Source organism: Neoarius graeffei, chromosome 19, assembly GCF_027579695.1.
Source record: "Neoarius graeffei isolate fNeoGra1 chromosome 19, fNeoGra1.pri, whole genome shotgun sequence".
Lineage (NCBI taxonomy): Eukaryota > Metazoa > Chordata > Actinopteri > Siluriformes > Ariidae > Neoarius > Neoarius graeffei.
The window spans coordinates 10302545-10328827 of NC_083587.1; the positions used below are offsets into that span (position 1 = coordinate 10302545).

Consider the following 26283-nt stretch of genomic DNA (forward strand, 5'->3'; position numbering starts at 1 on the left):
AGGTAAATCAGACAGGCAATTGTATAAATTTATTAAAAACGTGAGGCAACATTCATTACAGTACAGTGTTTTCCATGAGTTACCTAGACTGTAGTGACCAGGGCAGGAATTTCACGAGGGCCACGGCCCTCGTGCCCTCTCAATTTGGCCTTGTGCCCTTGGGAAAAAAAAAATCTCTGCCATAAGGCCACAGTGGCCTTGATGCCCTGTGGTTTTGTAGTCTGCCTCGTGACTGCCAATAGGCTTTAACATCACCTGCGTCTATTGAGAAAAAAAAATACGTCTTTTGATGACATTCTGGATTCTTATTGGGCAACTCATCAGTGGTGGATCGGACTCAGGCCTGGCATGAACCGCTTCGACGTGCTATAATGACACCAATCTATCACCAGCCAACCAGGAGACTTAATCAAACGCATCCCCCGCCCACTTGTGTCCGCGGCTGAGACGTTGAATTTTCACAGAAGGAGAGAAGTTGTTGACTGAGGGTAAGACTGTGTGATAAATTAACGAACGAATAAGATAGGAATTTCAACATACAGGGCTTAAGTCTGTTACCGTTAAATAAGCATTGCTTGTACAGTAACGTTATGTCCTTACAACGTTGACCCACTTAACGTGCCGAGTACCGACTGTAGCCGGTAACAAATGCTAATTAGCTTGCTGTCAAAAGTGCAAAGACCTTAAATTGCTCTGTGTAAATTAGAAAATGGCGCAACTTCCTCTGTAGCCGTCAAAGGACAAGCACAGACTTGTCTTGAGTTTTGAGCCAACCACAACAGGGCAGCACTGTGGCCTGAGGTAAAACATGATAGTTTAAGTTTGTTTAAATTACAAAAATGAGTACACCCAATGACTGTCTCATATACTCTTCATATACTCATACTGTTTAAGTAATGCAATAAACTAATCTTTAAAAGTGGTATTTACTCAAACTGTTTGCATAGAATGAACTTTCAGGTTAACAGTGTAATAGTGTTGCAGTGTTCTGCAAATTTGCAATTTAATATTTCAGATCTTGAGACATGAAAGTGCTATTTTAAAAAATAAAAGGTCAGAAATGTTTTCTTTGTCGTCTATTTAGTTCATTTTATTTCCTCAATAATTTTCCTTGATTGAGAAATCAGTCTGGGCTCTTATGGGTTAATCAGTAGCCTGCATGCTAGTATATGTTCCATTTACAGTCAAGCATTTTGATGTACTCCAGGCTCAATTCTGATTAATCAAAAATCTGCATAGTAGTACAGTCTGAATATGCTCTTGCACATTCGGTGTCAATTGAACAAAAATTATGGGAGTATATAGGTTTAATAAGTTTTACAATTTTTGAAGTGAGTGATGGATTGATAAGTTTAGATGTGTTCAATATTTTCTTATCTTCAGACATAATAGTGTAGATGTTTCTTTACCTGCTTGATAGTTTTGACTGAGACTCCAATCTTCCTCAGAAGAGTCATTAGTCCTTAAATTAAATTCATTATAGACGTGAACTTAATCATTGTTGGCGCCCTGGCTTTTGGCCTTCGTGCCCTCAAAAAATTGACAGCACAAAAGGCCAAGTGGCCTTGCCCCTAAAATGGCAAAATTCCAGGCCTGGTAGTGGCAGAAGCATTTTCAGAACACAAACACCATTTGATTTGAGACTGATAACATTAACTTTACAGTGTTCACTCCAGTCATCCACTAGTCCAAATATAATACTATGGTTATCAATTTAAAACAGCAAACAGATAACATCAATGGAGAAGTTAGCATTGATAATCAGCATTCATCAAACTTGAGCTTAGTTAGAGAACGTTAACATCAGCATGTCTGACTCTCATCTCCTCGCTTTAAAACAGTTCACAGTTAAATTTGTAGAGTTTTAGTTTATTTGAGTCAGAAAAGCTGCTAACACATCCGGTAGCATGTATTCGTCATTCAAAACACAAGTGCATGCTCTAACCAGAGTTCAAAATAGGTTTATTTTTGGCTAAAATGAAATTATTCTGCATGTTCTCTATTTAATATTTTAAATTTTCTAAAAAATAAATATACCAGTTGAACACAGGTAACCACTTCTGCTTCATTTCTTTGAGGGCTGAAATGTATGCTCTAGTCATTTTTTTAACCGTTTATGAACTGTTAAACTCCTTAACCATGCTTTGCAGGTGTGGTCTTTTTGCTGTGGCATCACCATTCATATCAATACAACCAGTGTGTTTAGCTTAAATTGCTAAAGCACAAAATTGTCTTGTACAAGTTCTTCATAGATCTAAAACTCTTAATTTTGCTCTCAAAGTGCACCAGTTTGATACATTTAACTTTAAAATAAAATTATCTCACAGGGGAGCATGCCCCCAGAGCGAGGTCCACTGACCCTAGTTTCACAAAATCCTGAGGGAAACACTATTATTCTGTCTTTTTTTTTTAATAACTACTGCTAGTGGAAAAGCTATCTGTTCTTTTGCAAGTTAGGGTAGCTGTGAAAGAAATCTCTCTCAACTCAAACATAGAAGTAGGTGACCGTGATTATGCAACATATCCTAGAAGCATGTTGATGTTCAGAAATAAACTTGACGGGTAGTGAACTAATGTGGCAAGTGTGTGTGGAAGGAGAAATCATGAGACGGAGAGTTCTGCTTTTGAATATAAAAGCGTGTCATTGTATATAATACAACGAAATTGGACACCATCCTACCAGTGCAACATCTGCTTATTTTAGATTTAATTATTTATTTCGGTCATTTCAACAACATACACACTGGTTACATACATATCAGCAAGAAAGACCGAAACGGATTAGACTGAAGCAAAAGCTTATTGCGTCTACCCTTATTACATTTCATAAATTAATAAATCTATTTTTTATGCCAAAGAAATTAAGGAAAGAAACAAAAAGGAAAAAAAAAATTATAATAGTAACAATAGTATCTGTTATAGTAATAGTTATGGCTCTTGGGTAGAAGCTCTTTTTCGGTCTATAGACCCCTTACACTGACATCACATGTACATTAGCAACGGTCACTACCCTACCCTATACCTGGGGGACAAGCAAACTTTGTTTACATACTGTTCACATACTGAAGCCAAGCAAAGATGTCAGACGTCCGTTGCTGTTGTCTGAAGAAAACTACAGCTAAAAAAGCTCTACTAATGGATTACTTGGATAATCTTTGGATAAGCTTAGTTATAAAGAAGTGAAGGAGAAATGGAAATTAGAGTTTATTAGTGGCTATGATCTGTACAAAATTCCTCAAAACCAATGGTGCAGATTTGTGGCCTAGTGTTAGACACATGTTGGAATGTACTTTCCTTTTCCTGAAGAATCCGGACATGGAAGAACAGTTAAAAAAAAAAAAAAAAAAACCACACACCCCACTACATAAACAAGAAAACCTTTGTGTAAAGATTTTTTACCGACATCAGCTTTAGGGAACAGAATGCTGCAAAAGCCTGAGCATTTACTCTCAAAGGACTACTACTTGAACTGTGGGCTAGATGGTATTCCCAGCCCGCCATGTCTCAACAACCTCAAGGACATCAAGTTACAGAGCTATTTGCACTCATTTATACATTGATATTTATGATTTGTTAAAAAAGAAACAAATCTCTGAAGTATTATTATTCGTAAAAATGTTATCTTGCTCTAGACTTTCAAACAATGTTGTAAGATTTTATTTTAATTTTATCTAATAGTGGATGCAGAGACTCAGATTGTTGGCGCGCCCGCATCTAAGACGCGCTATTTCGAATAATGAACGCATTGTCGAGAGGGGCAGGAGCCAATATGGATGCGAGCATTTTATACCCTATTTGGAACGTTTCGTGGCATATTACAGACCCTCCAGGATTTCGCGATGTTGCGATTTGCAACTTCAACGCAAATTCAACCAATCCCCGCGAATTTAGGGTGGTGTTGCAATTATATCCAATCACCGCAACTTTCCTGCAAATTTGACCAATTGTTGGTGTCATCTTGAGGTGACGTCGGTAAACTACCTTCCGCCTTACTTCCAGTGTTGCCAGATTGGGCGGTTTCCCTCCCACTTGGGGGGTTTCAAGTGCATTTTGGCAGGTTTTGAACACATTTTGGGCTGGAAAACGTCAGCAGTATCTGGCAACACTCCTTACTTCCGTGTATATGTTCAAGAGAAGCAGCATGTGCAAGTCAGTGTTTATGTAGGCTTAAATTCTGTTACTGAAAGTGTGTTATGTTTACAGTGAAGAACTGTGCGCACTTTACATTATTTTTTTTTTACTTAATACAAGAAATTAATGGATGCCAACATTTTTGCCAAAATGGTATTTTATTTTCCATTGTTTTTTGCTCTTAATCTTTTCTGTTCTTTCAGGATGCATCAGGAGCATGTCGCTCCTTGTTGGTTTTTTTAACGAATGATGTCAGCGTTGTTTGTTTGGTGCCCAATCTGGGTTTTCCATGTCGAATAAGGAAGTTGGTTCATCTGGAAGAAAATCATTTGATTTTGTCTGAACACTTTCATGAAGAAGCTAATTCAAATGTGAGCAGAAATAAAAGGAGATTCTTAAACAAACTCTTCCATACGCTGTTGTGCCTGTCTATTTTTTTAAAAATACATTTTAAATAGTCGCAAATTTCTCTGGAGTTTTCAGGGTTAGCTCCTCTCGCTGTATTCTCTTTAACCACTCATTTCTTCATTGTTCTTGAAGCATTTGCTTCTTTTTGTTAACATTTTTCTTCATAGCAGGGAAATGGTAATATCTTTTATCTATTCCTCGATTTAAATCAGGGGTCATCAAACTCCGGCCCGCCACCCCAGCCCCTCTGCCCCCCACCACTTGAACCGGCCCTATGAGGCAATCCCCAAAAGTGGTCATGGCCTATTTTTTTTTAAATTGCTTTTTGGCAAATAATAACATGTCTGCATCTTGTATTTTGTTGATTTTATCAATTAAAATTGATATTTAGTTATAAAATGAACTATTCATATTTTCCGAATTTTTGTCATATGCTCGTGATCAAGCAGTGACAGGCAGCACACGCGCAGAGAACTGTCAGTGTTCAGGACAGCAAAATGGCTAGCGGTCAGCGAAAAGCTGACAGAGAGTGCAGAGTTTTTAAAGAACAGTGGACCACCGATTATTTTTTCGTTCAGTGTAAGGACCATGCAGTTTGTCTTGTATGTAAAGAAAGTGTGTCAGTTTTCAAAGAATATAATCTGCGTTGTCACAACGAAACCCGCCACAAAGAGTATGCTAGTTTGCGAGGGCAAACAAGAGAAGACAGGATTTGGAGGATGAAATGCAGACTGGCTGCACAACAGAATGTATTCCTTCGCCAAACCCAGATCAACCAGGCTGCTGTCCGAGCTAGCTATAAGGTAGCTCACCTACTAGCTACCCATGGAAAGCCGTTTACTGATGGGGACTTTGTTAAAGTATGCATGCTTGCTGTGGCTGAGGAGGTGTGTCCCGACAAGAAGGATGCGCTCAACGCGGTGAGTCTCTCCGCACCTACTATGACCAGGCGAACCGAAGATTTGGGGGACAATGTGTATGACCAGCTGAATGAGAGCGCGTCAGAATTCAAGTTTTTTGCTTTGGCCATGGATGAGAGCAATAATGTGCAGGACACGATCACAGCAGTTGTGATCTATTGCTCATATTATTATAATTTCACTGTTTTTTTTAAATGTATTTATTTTATAAGCCTATTTATTTGACCTTTATTAAGTGCTGCACACAATTATTATTAATATTATTCATATCAACAGGCCTACCTACAATTTATAATTTTCCACTCATCTTTGCCAGTGTCAAATCACCTCAACTAGGCAGATGTTTCTTACCTTGACAGCTTTGATGTTATTTTTTATCAGAAAATAAATAAATGGAATATCTGTGGTATTTCAAATTAAAACAAAGTGTGAAGACTCAATTACTACTTTTGCAAACCACTAGTAAAGATAAACAAATATGTGTCAGGAATCAAGTGTTGATATAGTAGTGTGGATATAGTAGTGGGGATGGCTGTGCCAGGCTAGTAATCTCTACTACACAATGAGGCCTGCTGGTGGTCATATTTGTCTGGGTCATACAATTCTATGTTATATAGCTGACCCGACCCTGGCCCCCCCATCACAGTCAGGAACGACAATGTGACCCCCAGAGAAAAAAGTTTGGTGACCCTTGATTTAAATGATTGGAACAACCAAAAACAGCGCAAAAATGAACCATATTTAAGACTGGTTAAGCCTTGCTTAGACGAAAACTGGTGTCTTTTCACCTGGGGGTCAATTATCATATGATGCGTAACGTCATGTGCAAGGGGTCTATTTGTCCATTTCTTAATTGACCTGAACTGCCTGCCCAAGGGCAGCAGTTCAAACAGAAAATTTCTGGGGTGGGACAGATCTTTTAATATACTGAGGGTTCTTTTGAGGCAGCAGGAACTGTAAAGCTCTTCCAGGCAGGGAAGAGGGCATCCGATGATCTTCTGGGTGGTGGTGACAACCCTCTGGAGAACTTTTCTCTCTGCTCCTGTGCAGCTGACAAACCACACACTGATGCAGTATGTAAGTATGTTCTCTATGGAGCAACAATAGAAGGACACAAGCAGTTTTTGAGGGAGGTTGTTCATCCTGAGGATCATCAGGAAGTAAAGTCTCTGCTGTGCGTTCTTTATCACTTGTGTGGCATTAGAGCTCCAGGTCAGCTCCTCCTCTATGTGCACCCCAAGGAACCAGAAGTCCAGGATCCTCTCCACACATTGCGCACTGATGAGAATAGGCTGAAAGTCCGTTTTCTTTTTCCTGAAGTCAATGATCAGCTCCTTGGTTTTGGTGGTTGAGGACCAGGTTTGTTGTCTCAACACCACCCAGACAGCTGCTCCACCTTGTGCTGATAAGCAGACTCCTTCCCCCCCAGAGATGAGCCCCACTATGGTAGTATCATCCGCAAATATGATGCCATTACGGGAGCGAGCAGGGTGCAGTTGTAAGTGTAGAAGAACTACTATTTTAATCCTAGAAAAAGCCATGGCACAGCATTTATGCTCATATTTACATAGGAATAACATCCATGAAATGTATCAGTCAGGATTTAGACCTCATCATAGCAAAGAGACAGCTCTGGTTAAAGGAGTAAAACAATTACTGTTGGCGTCTGATCAGGGCTGTGTCTTGCTGCTTGTGTTGCTTGACCTTAGTTCAGCATTTGATACCACTGATCATTCCATTCTTCTGGATAGACTAGAAAATGTTGTGGGAGTTAAGGGAACGGCCCTCTCCTGGCTCAGCTCTTATTTAACTGATGGCTATCAGTATGTTGATGTAAATGGTGATTTTTCTAGACATACTGAGGTAAAGTTTGGTGTTCCACAAGGTTCTGTCTTGGATCCACTGCATTTTTCTTTACACACACACACACACACACACAACCCCGATTCCAAAAAAGTTGGGACAAAGTACAAATTGTAAATAAAAACAGAATGCAATAACTTACAAATCTCAAAAACTGATATTGTATTCACAATAGAACATAAACAACATACCAAATGTCGAAAGTGAGGCATTTTGAAATTTCATGCCAAATATTGGCTCATTTGAAATTTCATGAAAGCAACACATCTCAGAAAAGTTGGGACAGGGACAATAAGAGGCTGGAAAAGTTAAAGGTACAAAAAAGGAACAGCTGGAGGACCAAATTGCAACTCATTAGGTCAATTGGCAATAGGTCATTAACATGACTGGGTATAAAAAGAGCATCTTGGAGTGGCAGCGGTTCTCAGAAGTAAAGATGGGAAGAGGATCACCAATCCCCTTAATTCTGCGCCAACAAATAGTGGAGCAATATCAGAAAGGAGTTTGACAGTGTAAAATTGCAAAGAGTTTGAACATATCATCTACAGTGCATATCATCAAAAGATTCAGAGAATCTGGAAGAATCTCTGTGCGTAAGGGTCAAGGCCAGAAAACCATACTGGGTGCCCATGATCTTCGGGCCCTTAGACGGCACTGCATCACATACAGGCATGCCTCTGTATTGGAAATCACAAAATGGGCTCAGGAATATTTCCAGAGAACATTATCTGTGAACACAATTCACCGTGCCATCCGCCATTGGCAGTTGAAACTCTATAGTTCAAAGAAGAAGCTGTATCTAAACATGATCCAGAAGCGCAGACGTCTTCTCTGGGCCAAGGCTCATTTAAAATGGACTGTGGCAAAGTGGAAAACTGTTCTGTGGTCAGACGAATCAAAATTTGAAGTTCTTTATGGAAATCAGGGACGCTGTGTCATTCGGACTAAAAAGGAGAAGGACGACCCAAGTTATCATCAGCGCTCAGTTCAGAAGCCTGCATCTCTGATGGTATGGGTTGTATTAGTGCGTGTGGCATGGGCAGCTTACACATCTGGAAAGACACCATCAATGCTGAAAGGTATATTCAGGTTCGAGAGCAACATATGCTCCCATCCAGACGACGTTTCTTTCAGGGAAGACCTTGCATTTTCCAACATGACAATGCCAAACCACATACTGCATCAATTACAGCATCATGGCTGCATAGAAGAAGGGTCCGGGTACTGAACTGGCCAGCCTGCAGTCCAGATCTTTCACCCATAGAAAACATTTGGTGCATCATAAAACGGAAGATACGACAAAAAAGACCAAAGACAGTTGAGCAACTAGAATCCTACATTAGACAAGAATGGGTTAACATTCCTATCCCTAAACTTGAGCAACTTGTCTCATCAGTCCCCAGACGTTTACAGACTGTTGTAAAGAGAAAAGGGTAAACATGGCCTTGTCCCAACTTTTTTGAGATGTGTCATGAAATTTAAAATCACCTAATTTTTCTCTTTAAATGATAGATTTTCTCAGTTTAAACATTTGATATGTCATCTATGTTCTATTCTGAATAAAATATTGAATTTTGAAACTTCCACATCATTGCATTCCATTTTTATTTACAATTTGTACTTTGTCCCAACTTTTTTGGAATCGGGGTTATATATGCATGTTACCTCTGGGTGATATTATTCATAAACATATTAGTTTCCACTGTTATGCTGATGACACACAGTTGTATGTTTCTACAAAACCTGATGAGAGACATCAGCTTAATAGAATTGAGGAATGTGTAAAGGACATTAGACACTCAGTACGTTTACATGCACATCCAAATCGAGCTGCTGTCGGTAATCGAGCTGAGGGTCCCAGCAGGGGTGCCAGAGAAATCCAATCCTACATGCACACAAGGAAATCGAGCTATTGTGTGAGGTGCATTGTGCACCCGAGCCACAGGTGGCGCTACACGCCCCATCGTGTTGGTACACTTCCGGTTGTCGTCATGAAGAGCTATTCAAGAGCAGTGTTGCCAGATACTGCTGACGTTTTCCAGCCCAAAATATGTTCAAAACCCGCCAAAATGCACTTAAAACCGCCCAATCTGGCAACACTGAGTATAAACAAAGTTATCAGTTCTGTGTTCACAAGAAGAGTGTTTGTAGTTTGTATGTACAAACAGAAGTGTTCCTAATAAAATGGCCACTAAGTTGAAGTTGATCTGTAATGGTAAACATATTAACTATTAGCCTGCTAACATGCTAATAACTTACCAACTAATTGGAAATGGGTGCATACATGCCCAGACACAAGTGTTCCTAATAAAGTGGCAGCTAAGGTGAAGTGTCATGCCGACCGAGGCTGGTTTTTTTTTTCCGACCGAGGCTGTTGTGTTTCCCGCTTGTGGTCTCGTCACTCATCACTTCCGGAAGGGGCAGTGCTGAAGTAAGCAGCTTGATTACGTATCTCGATAGGGTTTACATGCACTAAGTAGCTCGGCAAAAATCGCATAATCTAGGTCGTGTAGCTTGATTGCGAGGAATCAAGTTTGGTTCAATTTCAGCCTAGCTAAGGTGTTTCCATGCCATTTAGAACTTCGATTTCAGTCGAGCAACGGCAGAAATTCGCTTTTCTCTATGTGCATGTAAACGCACTGACTGGATGCTTATTAACTTCCTTCTGCTTCACTCTGACAAGACTGAAGTACTTGTACTAGGACCACATGCAGCTAGAAATAGGTTTTCTGATTACACAGTAACTCTGGATGGCCTTTCTGTTTCTTTACATGCAGCAGTAAAAGACCTCGGGTGATTATTGACCCCAGACTTTCATTCGAAACTCGCATCAATAACATTACCCGGTTAGCTTTCTTTCATCTCAGAAGTATTTCTAAGAGAAGAAATTCAAATGTCACTACACGACGCAGAAAAATTAGTTCATGCTTTTGTTCCCTCCAGGTTGGATTATTGTAATGCCTTATTGTCTGAATGTTCCAATAAGTGCATAAACCAGCTCCAGTTAGTTCAAAATGCAGCAGCAAGAGTCCTTATTAGAACTAGAAAATATTACCACATCACCCCTGTCTTATCCACATTGCATTGGCTCCCAATCAAATTTCACATTGATTGTAAAATACTATTATTGACCTTGAAAGCACTGAATGGTCTTGCGCCACAGTACCTGAGTGAACTTCTGGTCCTCTATGACCCACCACGCCTACTTAGATCAAAAGGTGCAGGCTATCTGCTGGTACCTCCCATAGTGAAGGCTACATCAGGGGGCAGAACCTTTTCTTACAAAGCTCCACAGTTATGGAATAGCCTTCCAAGTAGTGCTTGGGAATCAGAAACAGTCCATGTTTAAGTCTAGGCTGAAAACATATCTGTTTAGTCAAGCCTTTTGTAAATGGTGTTTATGAGGTAAAGGAGTAGATCTGGAGGGTCCTCAGACAGTGTGTTTTGGTAAACTGGGATGTATGGATGCTGTCAGTTCCCCACTCGCTTGCTCGCTCGAGTTTGTTGATCCTGTAGTGGCTGCTGCTTTATGTCCCGGGGCGCCCTCATGCCCGTGTTACCTTCTGGCTCTCCCCTTTTAGTTATGCTGTCATAGTTAGTTTTGCCAGAGTCCCTGCTTGGGACTCTGGCAAAACTCAGTGCAAAATGTATACTGTTCCTACTCATCAGGTGACATTGGGCATACCCAACAACCTGTGTTTTCTCTCTTTCTCTCCCCCCTCACCCCATCTGTCCCTCTGAGTTACATGGCAATCCTGACCTCTTCTGCTCCTCAGACCTGCCATTCTGATGAGACTCCAACCAGATGTAGGGCATCACATCGCTCCTGCGGAGGATGGCCCCATATGGACAGTTGAAAGTCACACTTGGAAGATGCTCTGGACACTTACAGTAAAGCTTTTATGGCTGAGGACTACAGCTGACTTGCTAACTTTAGGACTACAGTTGCCATCAACAGTTTTGCACTCAAGTTTCCATCAATGAAGAGTTAGAACATCAACAAAACTGACCATGTTAAAAATGTTATAATCACATTGTCTCTTATCAACCAAATGGATGTTCCCTTTTGAGTCTGGTTCCTCTCGAGGTTTCTTTCTCATATTGTCTGAGGGAGTTTTTCCTTGCCACAGGTTTGCTCATTAGGGATAGATTAGGGATAAAATTAGCTCATGTTTTAAGTCGTTCAAATTTTGTAAAGCCCCTTTGCGACAACGTCTATTGTTAAAATCACTATAAAAATAAACTTGTCTAGAGGGTGAAGAGTGGGGAGCCATTGCTGAGGCGATGTGGGGGCCTTCTCTCACCCTCTGTGAGCGATCAGACAGGAAGTCCTTTATCCAGAGGCAGATGGATTAAGACAGTCCCAGGTCTGTCAGGTTGGACACCAGTCTGTGAGGGAGAATGGTGTTGAATGCTGAGCTAAAGTCCACAAAAACAGCCTAACATAGCTCTCCTGCTGCTCAAGGTGAGTGAGAGCAGTGTGGAGAGTTGTAGCTATGGCATCCTCTGTAGACCCATTAGCTCTATAAGCATACTGGTGTCTAACATGGATGGGGGACTTGAGATGATGCAAGTCTGAACCAGTTGCTCAAAACGCTTCATGATGATGGGAGTAAGTGCCATTGGACAGTCATCATTCAGGCGGCTAATGGTCTTTTTTTGGCAATAGAAGATGGTAGAGGACTTCAGGCAGGGTGGGATGGTGGACTGGGATAGGAACTGATTGACTTATGTGACATCCTATGCTCTGTACATAACATGGTTCTAGATGTTGTTTTATTTTACTACAAGATACATGCCTATCAGAAATACTGGACAGAGGTGGTCAATTACTGCAGGAGTCTTGGTCAAGGTGGCTCATTGCTATTTAGCCCCTAATGTTCTCCAAGCTTAAACATTAACAGCCCCTTGAGCCTTTGCACTCTGGCAAGGCTCCGTGGAACTGGCAACAACTAAAGCGACTGCCTTTTCGGGTCGCTACAATAATAATCCTCCTCCCTGGACCCAAATTTATTTTCAAAATGGGATTAAAGGCCATTTAGATTTAAAAAAAAAAAGTAAAAGTTAAAAGTGACTACCTACAAACATTTTTAATGAAAAAGTACAGTCATTGTTGTATTTAAAAAAAAAATATTATTTCATGAGCCTGCATGAAAATGCATGGGGTTGCTCAAAATTCCACAGCATACTTCACTTTGTCTCACAGCACACTGGGTATATACTGTACATATCTAAATCAACCCTCACTGAACCGATGTTCAAATTATATTTTGTCTGCATTTGTGAATTCATGGAAATGAAACGTCGTTACATCAACTGCAGACCCCAGCATCAAACCAACTCGCATAGGTGGCAAATTTTGCGGCATCAAAAACCACTGGCTCGTTGGTGTGGTAACAAGTTTTATATTAACTCTAGCATTAATTATAGTTAACAGCATCTGTTCAGATCCTGTCGTGTCATGCTTCTCTGTTTATCCTCGACATTTAGAAAAGAAACAAATTAAGTGTAAATGAATACATTTCTTGTTTTTTTTTTTTTTTGTGTGTGTGTGTGTGTGTGTGAGAGAGAGAGAGAGTGAGAAGCTACCATGTTGTGCATGCAGCAGAGTCAAGGAAAACTTGGTACAGTTTTTCTCAACTGCACTTGGGAAAACAGACTATAACAGAATGTTGATGATGACGACGACTAATATTTTGTGTAATACAGGAAGCTGACCATGTTTAGGAGTCGTTATGGGAGGACCCATGTTGGTGTCTACCTGGGTTTGTGATTTTATGGGATTTTCATGAATAATTATACAATAAAGAAATATTTGCTTGAGCACTGAGGTGTTCCTAGTATTATTATTAACAGGTAAGTTTCACCACACTGGCTAAAAGAACCGATGTCGGACCGCATTGTGCTCAAACTTGCGATTTGCACCACTACTCCACATATCAGCGAGAAGAAATTGATATTAATTGGAGATACCTTCATCTAGTCATCATATTGTGTTCCATAAAAATATACAATCTTTATAATAAAATTTATGACAAACTCACAACCGAGGAGTCTCCACTGTTCTTGGCTTCCTCTCGGTTCACCAGCTCTCCCTGGCAGGGGCCGAAGTGTGCACCTACTGGAACAGTCTCCCCCTTATTAAACACTCCCAGGCCTGCATCAGGAATATTGGACTTCTGGATTTCTAGCCCAGGAGGAAGTGTTTGTCTGGCTCGGTCAGGGACTCCCATGGGAACAGGAGTATCGGGGATGAAGAGGGGTGGTCCATGAACCTCGCATTTGTTGAGGAAGAAGGATTTGCAAACTTCACAGTCTAGGAGTAGAGAAAACACAACAGGAAGAAATGAGGCCCAAATGTGTGTGCAATCTGTGTGCGCCTATCCAAGACCATATACAGTACATTAGTACTGTATAAAGATTATCCTAAGAAAGCTTGCCAGTAAGGTTCACTGAGCATCTGGTTGAGACTAGAGGTGTCCATCAGGACTGGGATCAAACAGGACACAACAAGGTACCAGTATTGGCAAAAAATATGGAAACACCTACCAAAATGACAAAACAACACAATTTGACCTTTTGTTCTCAAGTTCTCTTAATAAACTAAACTAAACATTTTCATCATCATAAACAAATGTTACAAGTAACCAGAGTAAATCATTCTAAAATATTATCAATATTTGGTATGGAACCCCTTGACACTGAAGTGCACTGACACGATCAGGCATTCTATCATAAAGTTTATGAATAAAATCAAGTGGAATTGATCTCTATATGTCTTGCAACACTTCCCAGAGCTGTGGCAGGTTTGAAGGAGCCCTTTTCACCTTCTCTTGCTCCATGTAGTTCCAGACTCGCTCAATTATATTCATGTCAGGACTTTGGGCTGGCCAATCAAGAGTTGTCAAGCTGCCATCTTGTTCTTTGTTTTGTAAATACTGTTTAACCATCCTGGCTGTGTGTTTTGGGTCATTATCTTGCTGGAAGATAAACTTGTTGCCAATGAGAGCTCTTCCAGAAAGCACAGCATGATGGATAAGGATTTGTCTGTACTTGTCAGCAGTGAGGGTCCCATCTATTTTGTAGAGATGACCAGCTCCATTGTAGGTGATGGCTCCCCATACTTGCAGGACCCCTCCGCCATGTTTTACTGTGGGAGAAATACAGTTTGCCTTGTATCTTTCTCCCTTTCTGCACCTGACTTACTGTTGCATAGCGTTGCCAAATAATTCAAATTTCTTCTCATCCGAGAACATGACCCTTTTCCACTGCTCAGAAGTCCAACTCCTGTGAATTTTTGCCCAGTTAAGTCTCTTCTGCTTATTTCCACCTCTCAACAAAATTTTGCGCACTGACACATGACCTTTGAGGCCTTCTGCTGAGAGCGTCTTCCTAACCAGGTGTGGGGAGACCTCCTTGCCTGTAGCATCTTGGAGGTCCTGTGCCAGTTCCTTGCTGGATTTCTTCCTCTCTCGTAGGGAGGTAGTCTTGAGGTACTGGACATCAGCTTTAGTCAACTTTTTCTTCCTTCCTCTGCCTGAAATGTTCTTGAAGTTCCCAGTCTTCTGGTGATGCATGAGGCATTTCCAGACAGCCCTGTGGGTCACATGCAGTTTCTTTGCTATGGCTCATTATGAATGGCCCTCCTCCCACAAAACTTTCATCCTAATACGCTGCTCTTCTGTAGTTTCTCTCTCTGATGCCATTTCTGCCTGTTGCCTGGCTGTAGTCAGAGGATAAATACTTTTTTTGAATGAATTATTTGTAGAGACCACATGATTTAGTTAATGGTTTTCACCTGTGGAATAATTAGCATATCAGGGTAGGATTGCCCAACAAGGAGTGATTAAGGTTGGTTTTGGGGCTAAACTAAACAAAAAGATATTATTTCCAATATTTTTATCACATACCGATGGCCAAAACTGCTAGTGTTTTCATGGTTAAAGTATAAAATTGTGGTTAAAAGGTGTCTCTGTATCTTCATAATGTATTTCAGTTGCCTTCAGTGCAGATTCTGATGTCATTTGCACGGATTAAGTATGCAAAATCAATCTTTTCCTAGGCATTTTAATATTTTGTGCCAGTACTGGATACGAGTATGAGGTTTTTTTTACTTCCTTGTGGGAGTAAACAAAATGGTCAGATACGAAGCTTGCAGGGCAAAATAAAACGAATGTTCATTAACATGACTGTGGCACTGCATGATGTATTTACAGTATTCTCTTAGGACTTGCCTGGTCAGAGTTGTTTTAAATTCAGCTACTTGTTTGCTTATCTTCTGGGGAACAGAATTTCCCAAATTTGTTATGAAATCACATGCAGGTACAAACAAAATCAACTGTCCACAGGGTAAGTAAGAAAGTAAGTAAATAAATAAAAAATAGTCCAACGCACATCTCTATTTCAGCTTGCTGACAATTATGGCATTTCTAAATCTAGACATTTTTCCCCCCAATTCCATACCTATAGGATTCATATTTAATTTAAAAAAACAAAACAAAACACACACCGAATGGCAATTTAAGCATAACTAATTTGCTGAAGAAGAAACCATTGGACCCAGAGGAAACCTACACTGACGGGGGAGAACTTGCAAAACTTCACACAGACAGCAACCCGAGCTTAGAATCGAATCCAGGACCCTGGAGCTGCGCCACTATGATGACCGGAAATCCGTATATTTGGACTCCTGTCTCTCACACCCAATGTCTCTTATTGAACATCCCATTTCAGGGGCATAACGAGGGGCATACTCTCTGTCCCCTATTAAATCACAGCTGGTTAGGATCTTCTGCGAGTTTATGCATGTGAGGAACAGAGCACATAGCACTGTCCTCCAGGTGTGTTTTGCTATCATGTGACACAGTATAGCAAACCCCAGCCAGACAATGATGAAGCTTACTGATGTTTCAAGAAGCATTTATTATGTTCAGCCATCATCCTTAATTTGCACACAAATATACTTCCTTTCCTTCACAACCTTTCTTCACAAACACCGTAAGAGCTGCAGATGGACAAAATAAAATTAGCTCTCACAAGCATAAACATTTCCATAATGCCAGTTAACCACACATGTGGACATTTATCAAATATTCACTCACATATAAATCGGTCAAAGTACATGAAAAGCTAGAAAATCAGCATTAACACGACATTACATCTTATCCATGTAGCACCCTTTTGCATAAGCTAACCTTAGCATGGCTAAACTGTGGGTGGTAAAAGAGAGCAACTGGACTTGCTTGAAGATTCTTGAAGACGTTTCACCTCTCATCCGAAAAGCTTCTTCAGTTCTGTCTGACTGGTAGGGAGCATCAGGTATTTATCCTCTCATGGATGAAAAGCTCATCTAATGCCGCTTTTCCACTACCAACGCGGCTGAGTTGGGCTGAGCCGTGCCGTGCTGAGTCAGGCTGAGTCGAGCTGAGTGGGGCTGTTGGAGTTGCATTTCGACTACAACCGCGCTGAACCGTGCTGGCTGGAAGTGGGTGGACACATTGGGTGGAGTTAGCGGAAGTGGGTGGACGTCACGTGATGTCGTTAGGCAGCGCAAACAGTGACATCAGTGACCTTTTAAGCGGTAGTCTCACAACCCGGAGAGTAAACAATAAACATGGAGGACATGGAGTCGTTAGTGTTGCTGGTCTTGGTGCTGTGGCTTGTTGTCGCCGACAACGCCAACAGATACTGGCAAGAGCATATAGATGAGGCGAGGCGCATAAGGCTTCATAATTCTCGTAATTCTCCTTCTTCCGGGTTTACGGTGTTTACAGATCCCAGCGTGCTCGCGGGGCGTGTGTGGGCATGTGAGGACACTCCTCCTCACCAATCAGTGCACAGGGGAGTGTCTCCTCACGCCCCTAGCCTCACTCAGCTCAGTTTGGCTCACTTCAGCCCCACTCCAAAACCGTGCGAGTTTTGGGGGCTGAGCAGGGCTGAAGCGAGCTGAGTCATGCTGTTCTTAGATAGTCGAAACGCGAGCCGTGTCGGGCTGAAGTGAGCTGAAGTGAACTGAAAAAGGGTAGTGGAAAAGGGCCATAAGGTGCCATTGAGTCATCCTGTTGGTGTGGGTCACTGGGGGCTGGTTGTGAACGGCCTCGAGAGTCGTTAGGATGATCAATGGATTGCCCGTTAGGGTGATCATTCCATTGATCACCCTAACAGCCAATCCATTGATCATCCTAACAACTCTTGAGGCCTTTCACAACCAGCCCCCAGTGACCCACACCAACAGGATGACTCAATGGCACCTTAGATGAGCTTTTCATCCATGAGAGAATAAATACCTGATGCTCCCTACTAGTCAGACAGAACTGAAGAAGCCTTTCGGATGAGAGGTGAAATGTCTTCAAGAATCTTCAAGCAAGTCCAGTTGCTCTCTTTTACCACCCACAGTTTACTATGACCTGGATGACTGAGAATCTTCACAGACATCTTAGCATGGCGAATACAACAACGATATATGTAAACACCCTTTTGGCAGTTAATTAGGATAACACGTCACAGCAAACAGTCATAAAACAAGTTGAAACACACAATACCTTGTTCCCATTTCCAGCTGGGCGCTTAATTATCCATAATGAAACTTTACATTGCAAGGCAATGTCTTCAAAACACCTTTTCCTTCTGTACACTCTTCAATTAGCTGCCGTTCATGTGTGAACGACTATGGGCAAGTTGCTGACTCTCAGATGAGAGTACGCCAGAAGGGCTTCAAAATAAAAGAACCGAAAACGTAAAAGGCACTAACAAAAATAAAACTTACAGGAAGTAGTTAGCTTGCTTATATACCGTCAATAAGAGTCATTTACACTCCCACCAATCATGAATAAATAATAGAACAGTATACGGTTTACATTAGGCACGAATGACTTCAAACTGAAAATGACCTTCCCTATACAAATAACTTGTTTAGAAGGTGGAAAACCCTTTTAAAACCATGAACTATGAGCTTACAAGCTATAGCTAGGTATTATTAACTCTAGGGTGAACAGGCTTAATCAGTCTCCAGCAGCAAGACTAGCTTCTGGACTGGGCGCTCCACTTCAGACATCTTGTGGAGACGCTCCTCTTTCTTGCCAAGCTTCCTGTCACCGAGGCAGACCTTAATTCTCCTTATTAGTCTGTCTTTGTCAGTAGTGGTTTCTGAAACTCTGCCCAACCTCCACTCATTCCTGTGCACATCCTCTCCTTTCATCATTACGATATCTCCAACTTGCAGATTTCTCCTGGGAGTATGCCAGCGCTGTCTGAGGGCAATGTTGGCCAGGTATTCCTTTCGCCTTCGACTCCAAAACTGTTCTGCCAGGTATTGAACATGTCGCTACCTTTTCTTGCTATACATGTCTTCTCTGATGAACTCACCTGGAAGAGGCAAGGCCTTGACAGATTTCATAGTTAGGAGATGATTGGGGTGAGTGGCTCGAGGCTGTGTGTGTGTGTGTGTGTGTGTGTGTGTGTGTGTGTGGGGTGTCACTGAGGTTGTTAACAGTCAGTGGATGGCTGTTGACGACTGCCATAGATTCATAGAGGAAAGCTCGTAGTGAAGCATCATTTAGCCTATCAAAAGAAAGAGCAAGCGTGACCTTAGGATGCCTTTCACTCTTCTGATCTGTCTCTCCCACACCCCTCAGACATGCCTCGAATAGGGTGCATTCATGCTGAACTCGCATTGTTTCTCAGCAAGAAATGCAGCCAGCCAGTCTGCACTGACTTCTTTTAGAGCTTCAAGTTCATTTTGGCTCCTTGATCAGACTTGATTTGATGAACAGTGCCATGTATGGCAATAAAGCATCGTAGGTCATTTATGAGGGCGTCGGTGTACAGGTCATCAAGCATCTCAATATGGATGGCGTGGGAGCTAAGGCAAGTGAAGAGAAGACCATGCACCTCTTGTTCTCCTTTCTACCCTGCTTTGTAAAAAATGGACCAAAGTAGTCCATTCCACAGAAGGTAAAGGGGGGCGGATGGTTCCACACGTTCAGGGGGTAGATCAGCCATCCTTTGCTCTTCCGTTGGTTTCCGAAGCAGTCTACAGGTAACGCATTGACAAATGTAGGATGCTACTGCCCGATTGATGCCAGGAATCCATAGGACCTGATGTCATTAATGGTAAGACCTTTGCCTTGATGTTTCATCCTTTCATGGTGATGAGCAATGATTATCTTTGCAATGTGATGATCCTTGGGGACGACTGCAGGGTGCTTGATTGAGTCGGGAAGAGAAGAGCTGCACAGCCTACCTCCCACCCTGAGGATGCCATCTTTGTCGAGGAAGGCATCAAGAGAGTATAATGGATTTTGAGATGGTAGGGGGATCCCTTTGCTCAGCAGTTTCAACTCCTCTTGATACACATTTTTCTGCAGGTCTATTATGCAATGTTCTGCATGTTCTTGTTCTGTTACAGTGGTGAGACTGTTTGATCTGTTCTTGCTGATGCACCTTAGTATGCATGCAACAGCTTGAGTAGCCAGTGACCAAGATGAGAGCTTAGACAAGCAATCAACAAGGCTTACTCGTTCTGTGGTTCTTGTGCTAAGCACGAGATCACTTCTGACCTCTGGATCTCCGATCATGAACTCTGGAATCTCAGCAACAGGCAGCTTCATTTCCTTGTTCCATAAGAACTTGGGTCCAGTGAGCCAGGTGGATGAACAAAGCTCGCTGGGAGTCAAGCCCCTAGAAGCATGGTCAGCAGGATTCTCATTGGTTGGGACGCATCTCCATTGCTGAGATGAATCTTCTGAATGCGATTAGCCACAAAAGGTGTGGAATCATGCTTCATTGTTGATATATCCTAAGATCACCTTAGAATCAGTCCAGAAGAACTCCGCAGTGCCAGTAGATGCAAATTCATCCTTGAGCATGTTGCTTATCTTCACTGAAACAACTGTGGCTGTTAGTTTCAATCTCGGAACAGTTGTGACCTTGGATGGTAAGACGCGTGCCTTTCCTACAACTAAGGCACAGTGAACATCTCCCTCTTCATTTTGAAGTCTCAAGTACGAGCACTAGCCATAACCCTTAAGGCTAGCATCCGAGAAACGATGCAGCTCTGTCTTTGTGACCTTTCCAAATCCAGCAGGTGAGTAGGTACGGGATATGGTAACATTATCTAATTGGGCTAGATCACTTCTCCACTGTTCCCATTTTGGACGAAGTTCGTCTGGGAGAGGATCGTCCCAGCCTGTGCCTCGCCTACACATCTCCTGAAGAATGATCTTCGCTTTGAGCAGAATAGGCACCACAAACCCGAGAGGGTCATACAAGGAAGCCACTACAGACAGGATGCCACAGCGTGTTGCAGGCTGATCCTTCAGGCTGATGTTAAACCGGAAGTGGTCGGATTCCACATCCCATTGGATCCCTAGGACTCTCTCAAGTGGCAGGTTGTCGAAGGTGAGGTCCATATTTTTCACATTAGTTGCTCGTTCTGAGGGTGGTATACTCTCTAGAACGTCTCTGTCATTCGAAACAAACTTGTGTAGTCGCAGACCACCCGTGGTGCACAATTTGCGAGCTTCTCTGGCAAGCTGAATAGCATCTTCAGTGCTTTCAACACTGGCAAGCCCGTCATCTACATAAAAATCCCTCACGATGAACCAGGAGCCTTTAGGGTAGAGGTTGCTATTCTCTTTAGCTAGATGCTTCAGCCCGTAGTTTGCGCGTCCAGGAGAGGAAGCAGCACCGAACAGATGCACCTTCATCCAGAGCTCGCTGGGTGGTGAGTTCAAGTCTCCTTGCTTCCGACAGAGAAAGTGCAGGTAGTTGCGATCAGCCTCATACACATGAAATTGATGGAACATTTTTTCAACGTCGCACATCAGAGCAACAGGGTGTTGTCAAAAGCAAATGAGAACACCACTCAACTTGTTCAGCATGTCAGGACCAGAGAGGAGGTAGTCATTTCGGCTGGTTCCTTGCATCTGGCGGCACAATCGAACAATACGCGAAGCTTTTCCGGCTTCTTTGCATGACGAACACCGTGATGGGGAATGCACCATCTCTCACCTTCACTCCCACCATCGTCAACCTGCTCTGCATCTCCCTTCTCGATTACCTCCTCCATGAACTCGACATACTCCTTATTCCTTTCGTCCCGTTGCAGTTTCCTTTTCAGGTGGTTGAGGCGTATCATGGCTGAGTCGTTATCAGGCAAGCTAGGTCTGTTTTTGAAGGGCAGGGGCATTTCATAGTGGCCATGTGTGTTTTTCCGTATACCCTCATCTAGCTTATGGAGGAAGGCGATGTCTTGTGACACTGCTTTGCTGTCTTCACTGCCATCCTTGAAGTCAGATTCTAGAATGCAAATAGCATTGGCAGAAGTTACCAGAGGCAGCTCTTTAACCGTGATTTTGTGACACAGGTGACTTGTGCTCAACGGATCATGGCCTTGGGATGAGCGCCCCACAAGAGTCCATCCCAAGTCTGTCCGTATTGCACAGGGTTCCTCATCTCCTCCTAGGATGACCTGCCTTGGTGCCATGGCTCTGGAGCAGTTGTAGCCTATAAGAAGTCCTACTTCACAGTCCTTTAGTGGTTGGATTTCGTCTGCTAGTTCTCTGAGATGACTCCATTGTTTAGCCATCTCACAAGTGGGAATGTGAGCATGGTTAACGGGTATGCAATCCTTCGTGTAGGCAACTGGAAGACCAACCTGAATAGCAGAACTGTATCACCTTACACGAAGGCTAGAGACACTCTCACTTGGGAGAACTGTGTTTTTTCCCCACTCATGGTGGTCAACTTCAACTTCATTGGATACTTGTCAGCAATTAGACTGTCGCTCACTTCTTGGTCGACGAATGTTGTATCGCTTTGAGTGTCGAGTAGAGCACAGACAAGCTTCTCAGCTGTTGAATTCTTTTTAGTTGACACCCACACTGGTATTAGCATCGATGTGTAGGATGAGCCTTCGCCTGTTACACTGAGTGATGTTGCAGCAGCAGCACTTGGATTCATCCCTGTTTCAGATGAACACCTTTCCTTTCCATAGTTGTAATCATGGAGGACTGTAGGATGCCTTCCTTTGCAGTGGTCACAGAAGTGACTATGACGACAGTCTTTTGTGCCGTGTCCAGATTTAAAGCATCCGGAACAGTTTCTTCTCCTTTACGTAGTTCCGTCGTTCTGCCAACATCCCTGTGAACTTGGGACATACATGAAGTTGGTGTCTGTTATCTTGACAAAGGATGCATGGAGCTTTAGCCCTTTTCTGGTCTGACCTTTGATTTGTGTTGTCTGTAGCTGTGAGAGTGGTGAGAACACTGGCCTTGTCTCTGAGATTTCTCTTCTCAGTGTTCGAGTCTGATGAATGAAGAGCATGAAGTGATGTAATTGGATTGCAGGCAATCTCAGCTTCAGTTGACACAAATGTTGCAAAGTCCTTGAAACTTGGAAATTCTTGCTTCTCGTTCAGGCATTGGGTGACTTGTCGGTTCCAGTGTGAAGCTGCCCAGTCTGGTAGTTTGTGGGCAAGCTTCTGGTTCTCCTCACAGTCATTTAGTATGTCAAGACCCTTGAAGTGAGGCATGACATCTTGACAGGCATTCAGAAAATCTGAAAAGTTTGAGTCCTCGAACATCCTTAGGTTGAATCCTTGGCCAATTGGTGAGCTTCTCTCTGAATGCTCGCTGAATGGCGAATGGGTGGCCAAAGCAACGATTCAGCTTGTTCCAGGCCTCCTGATAGGGTTCAGCATCATTCCAGAAGAAAGTGCCTTCTAGCACCTGGCATGCTGGACCACCAAGGTATTTCTTCAGATAATAGAGTTTTTCAACTGGTGTGATTGCTCTTTGGTCAATGAGTGAGGTAAACGCTGCTTTCCATTCAATGAACCATACTGCATCACCATTGAAGACAAATGGCTCTGGAACAGGGAGCCTATTTAAGGCTATGCTGTCTTGAAAGACCCGAACAAGAGGGGAAACATCTGTGTGAGGGGGTGTTGCAACATGAGATAGAGGGACTGCAGTTACAGGCACACTCTGTTTCCTTGTTCCTTTCATCATTAATGCAGTCAGCAGCTTTGCGTTCCGTCTCTTTATCGTATACCTTTAGCTTAGCTTGAGCTGCCTGCACTTCCTTCACTGCCTGCAATCACTCCAACTCATGCCTTCATGCCTCCAGAGCCTTCTGTTGTTGTTCCTCTAACTCTTGGATGACTTCTCTTTGTCTTTCTTCTGCCTCCATCATTTCATAATTTGCTTCCTTCACTGCTAGCTCTGCATCTGCACACTTGGCTGCCATGGATGAAGCTGTGGAATGTTGGTCAGACTTGCTGTGACTTATCAAGGAAGCAGCAGATCCATAGACAGACTTTGCATAGTCATGGTGGAGCAGTTCATGAAGGCGGCATCTTTCCATGTCCTCGTTAAACTTACCTTCTTCGTCTATTGCTCTGCCGTAGGCAATGGTGGTGATTTCTGTGGTAACTGATTTGTGTCAACTCTTCTCACGGCGGTGGAAGGTGTGGCAAGATCTCGGATTCCAAAATACAGGTTCATTACATCTTCCTTCACTTTCTTAAGCTCTTCAATGAGAGGCCAGAGCTCACTCTCTGGCATGTACATCTTCAGCTGATCTCTTGCTTTGCATATGTTGAGCTTCCATTTTTTGTACATGGAGAGCAGCCATTTCTCCTTTTTCTTGGCCTCTTCATCTTGTGCGTGCATTTTCTCTGTCTGGTTTCATGCATGTTCAGAGCGTCGAGGCCCTTCAGGTTCCTTCAGGCCAGGTGTCTCAGATACAACTGCCAGTGAGTGGAGCTCACTCTGGAAGTCTTGAACTTCATGCTGGGAACCAGGCATCTGCTCCTCTGTCTCCTTGAAGCTACCTGACTTTGACATCATCAACTCAATTTGAAATTATTAAGTCAGAAGAAACCTCGTAACAAGTATGATCGAACCTTTGCAATAAGCAGAAGGTTGCTGTAGATATCCAGGTAAGTATTACAATAAAGGCAAACCTTAAAGTACTTGAAATGCAAAAATCAGAATATGAGCATGAACAACTAGCAGAGCTGCATTAACGTGCAGACACTCAAACAACTGGAAATGTCCAGGTAAGTACTGTAATGAACACACTTCTCAAAGTACTTGGTATGCAAAAAATATAAAATGTCCTTAATAAAAAGAGTCTATGTGAATGTGTCCATGTGTGAGTGTAAGCAACAGTTTCTTTCCTTTGCTGTAGATGAGATAATGAGTATGAAAAGTTCACTGGTTCAGTCTAAAAGGGCTGTTCATGTGGAGCTCACCTTGTTGCAGTCTGTAGACTGTGTAATATAGGTGTATACTCACAGTTCTGCTTCAGTGTCGGTGAATGTGACCGTACTTGACCATTGCATCGAATCCATGAAACCGCTGCCTGGATTGCCAAAGTGAATCATGTGCTGACACGTCGGGACATGTTCATGATGAATCCATGTAGACAGCACATGGCGAAGTAGTAGCAGCAGGCACACCGTGAAGACCCTCCATCATGGCCCGTCATAATGGCAGCAAGTCGTCAGATCGATGAGGGCAAGCTCTTACTATAGCGAACCCCAGCCAGATGATGATGAAGCTTACTGATGTTTCAAGAAGCATTTATTATGTTCAGCCATCATCCTTAATTTAAACACAAATATACTTCCTTTCCTTCACAACCTTTCTTCACAAACACCATAAGAGCTGCAGATGGATAAATAAAATTAGCTCGCACAAGTATCAACATTTCCATAATGCCAGTTAACCACACATGTGGACATTTATCAAGTATTCACTCACATAAATCGGTCAAAGCACATGAAAAGCTAGAAAACCAGCATTAACACGACATTACAGCTTATCCATGTAGCACCCTTTCGCATAAGCTAACCTTAGCATGGCTAATACAACAACGATATACGGAAACGCCCTTTCGGCAGTTAATTAGGATAACACGTCACAGCAAACAGTCATAAAACAAGTTGAAACACACAATACCTTGTTCCCATTTCCAGCTAGGCGCTTAATTATCCATAATGAAACTTTACATTGCAAGGCAACGTCTTCAAAACACCTTTTCCTTCCATACACTCTTCAATTAGCTGCCGTTCACGTGTGAACACCTATGGGCAAGTTGCTGACTCTCAAATGAGAGTATGCCAGAAGGGCTTCAAAATAAAAGAACCAAAAACGTAAAAGGCACTAACAAAAATAAAACTTACAGGAAGTAGTTAACTTGCTTATATACCGTCAATAAGAGTCATTTACACACAGCATGAGCTTCAGTTGAAAAAGAGGAGTTTGATGGCTTTACATGTCTTGGAGGAAGTACATGTTAGCCTTCACTCATATGGTTAGAGAGACCTAGCTAGTGGGTGGATACTAGCAGGTGACCACACTGGACAAAAAAAAAAAAAAAATGGGTGGAAGAAAGAAAAAAAAAACAAAAAAAAACAATCTTCTAATGTGGTGAAGACGTTAGGACACATTTATTTAATATTTATGGAAGGAGACCCAGGTATCACTCAGTAAGTTTCCCAAGATGGAAGAGTCTTCAGGACAGAGGACTTTGTGCTTTCTGGTTTCTCAGTCACACGACATCCCACATTTTTTTTTTTGTCTCAGAATAAAACACAGGAGTGGGTGGACAGAATGACAGACATTATGCCACATTAAATGTAAACAGAAACAAATTAAACATCCATTCAATGTGTCATTCATTAATAAATTAAAAATTGCAATAGCAAGCAAATCACTATGGTTTGAGGGGAATCATACACTTTGGGCTATGCTGTTATATGAAAATAAAACCACGCGGCATAGATTTTTACACACACCCATCGTGTGATATTCCAAACTTTTTTGGTTCAGGTTAACATCATCAGTTTATAATGACTAAAGTATTTTAAATAAATAAGTTTCTCTCACTCCTCGCTACCATGTTACACGCTCTATAAACAAAGTTCATATTTTAATCAATAAAAAAAATCTAA

The 26283-nt window shown here is 42.2% G+C and overlaps 1 protein-coding gene across 1 annotated transcript in view; it reads right to left on the reverse strand.

Moving 5' to 3' along the window:
- LOC132867695 (zinc finger protein 345-like) overlaps positions 1-25623 on the reverse strand; it is a 47250-nt gene extending 21627 nt beyond the window's left edge. The window contains exons 1-2 of the mRNA XM_060900705.1: positions 25539-25623; positions 13367-13638 (exon numbers count right to left, since the gene is read on the reverse strand). Coding sequence (XP_060756688.1) covers positions 13367-13638; positions 25539-25554 — 288 coding nt within the window. The 5' untranslated portion in view covers positions 25555-25623. The remainder of the gene's footprint in view (positions 1-13366; positions 13639-25538) is intronic.
- Between the last annotated feature and the right edge of the window lie 660 nt (positions 25624-26283).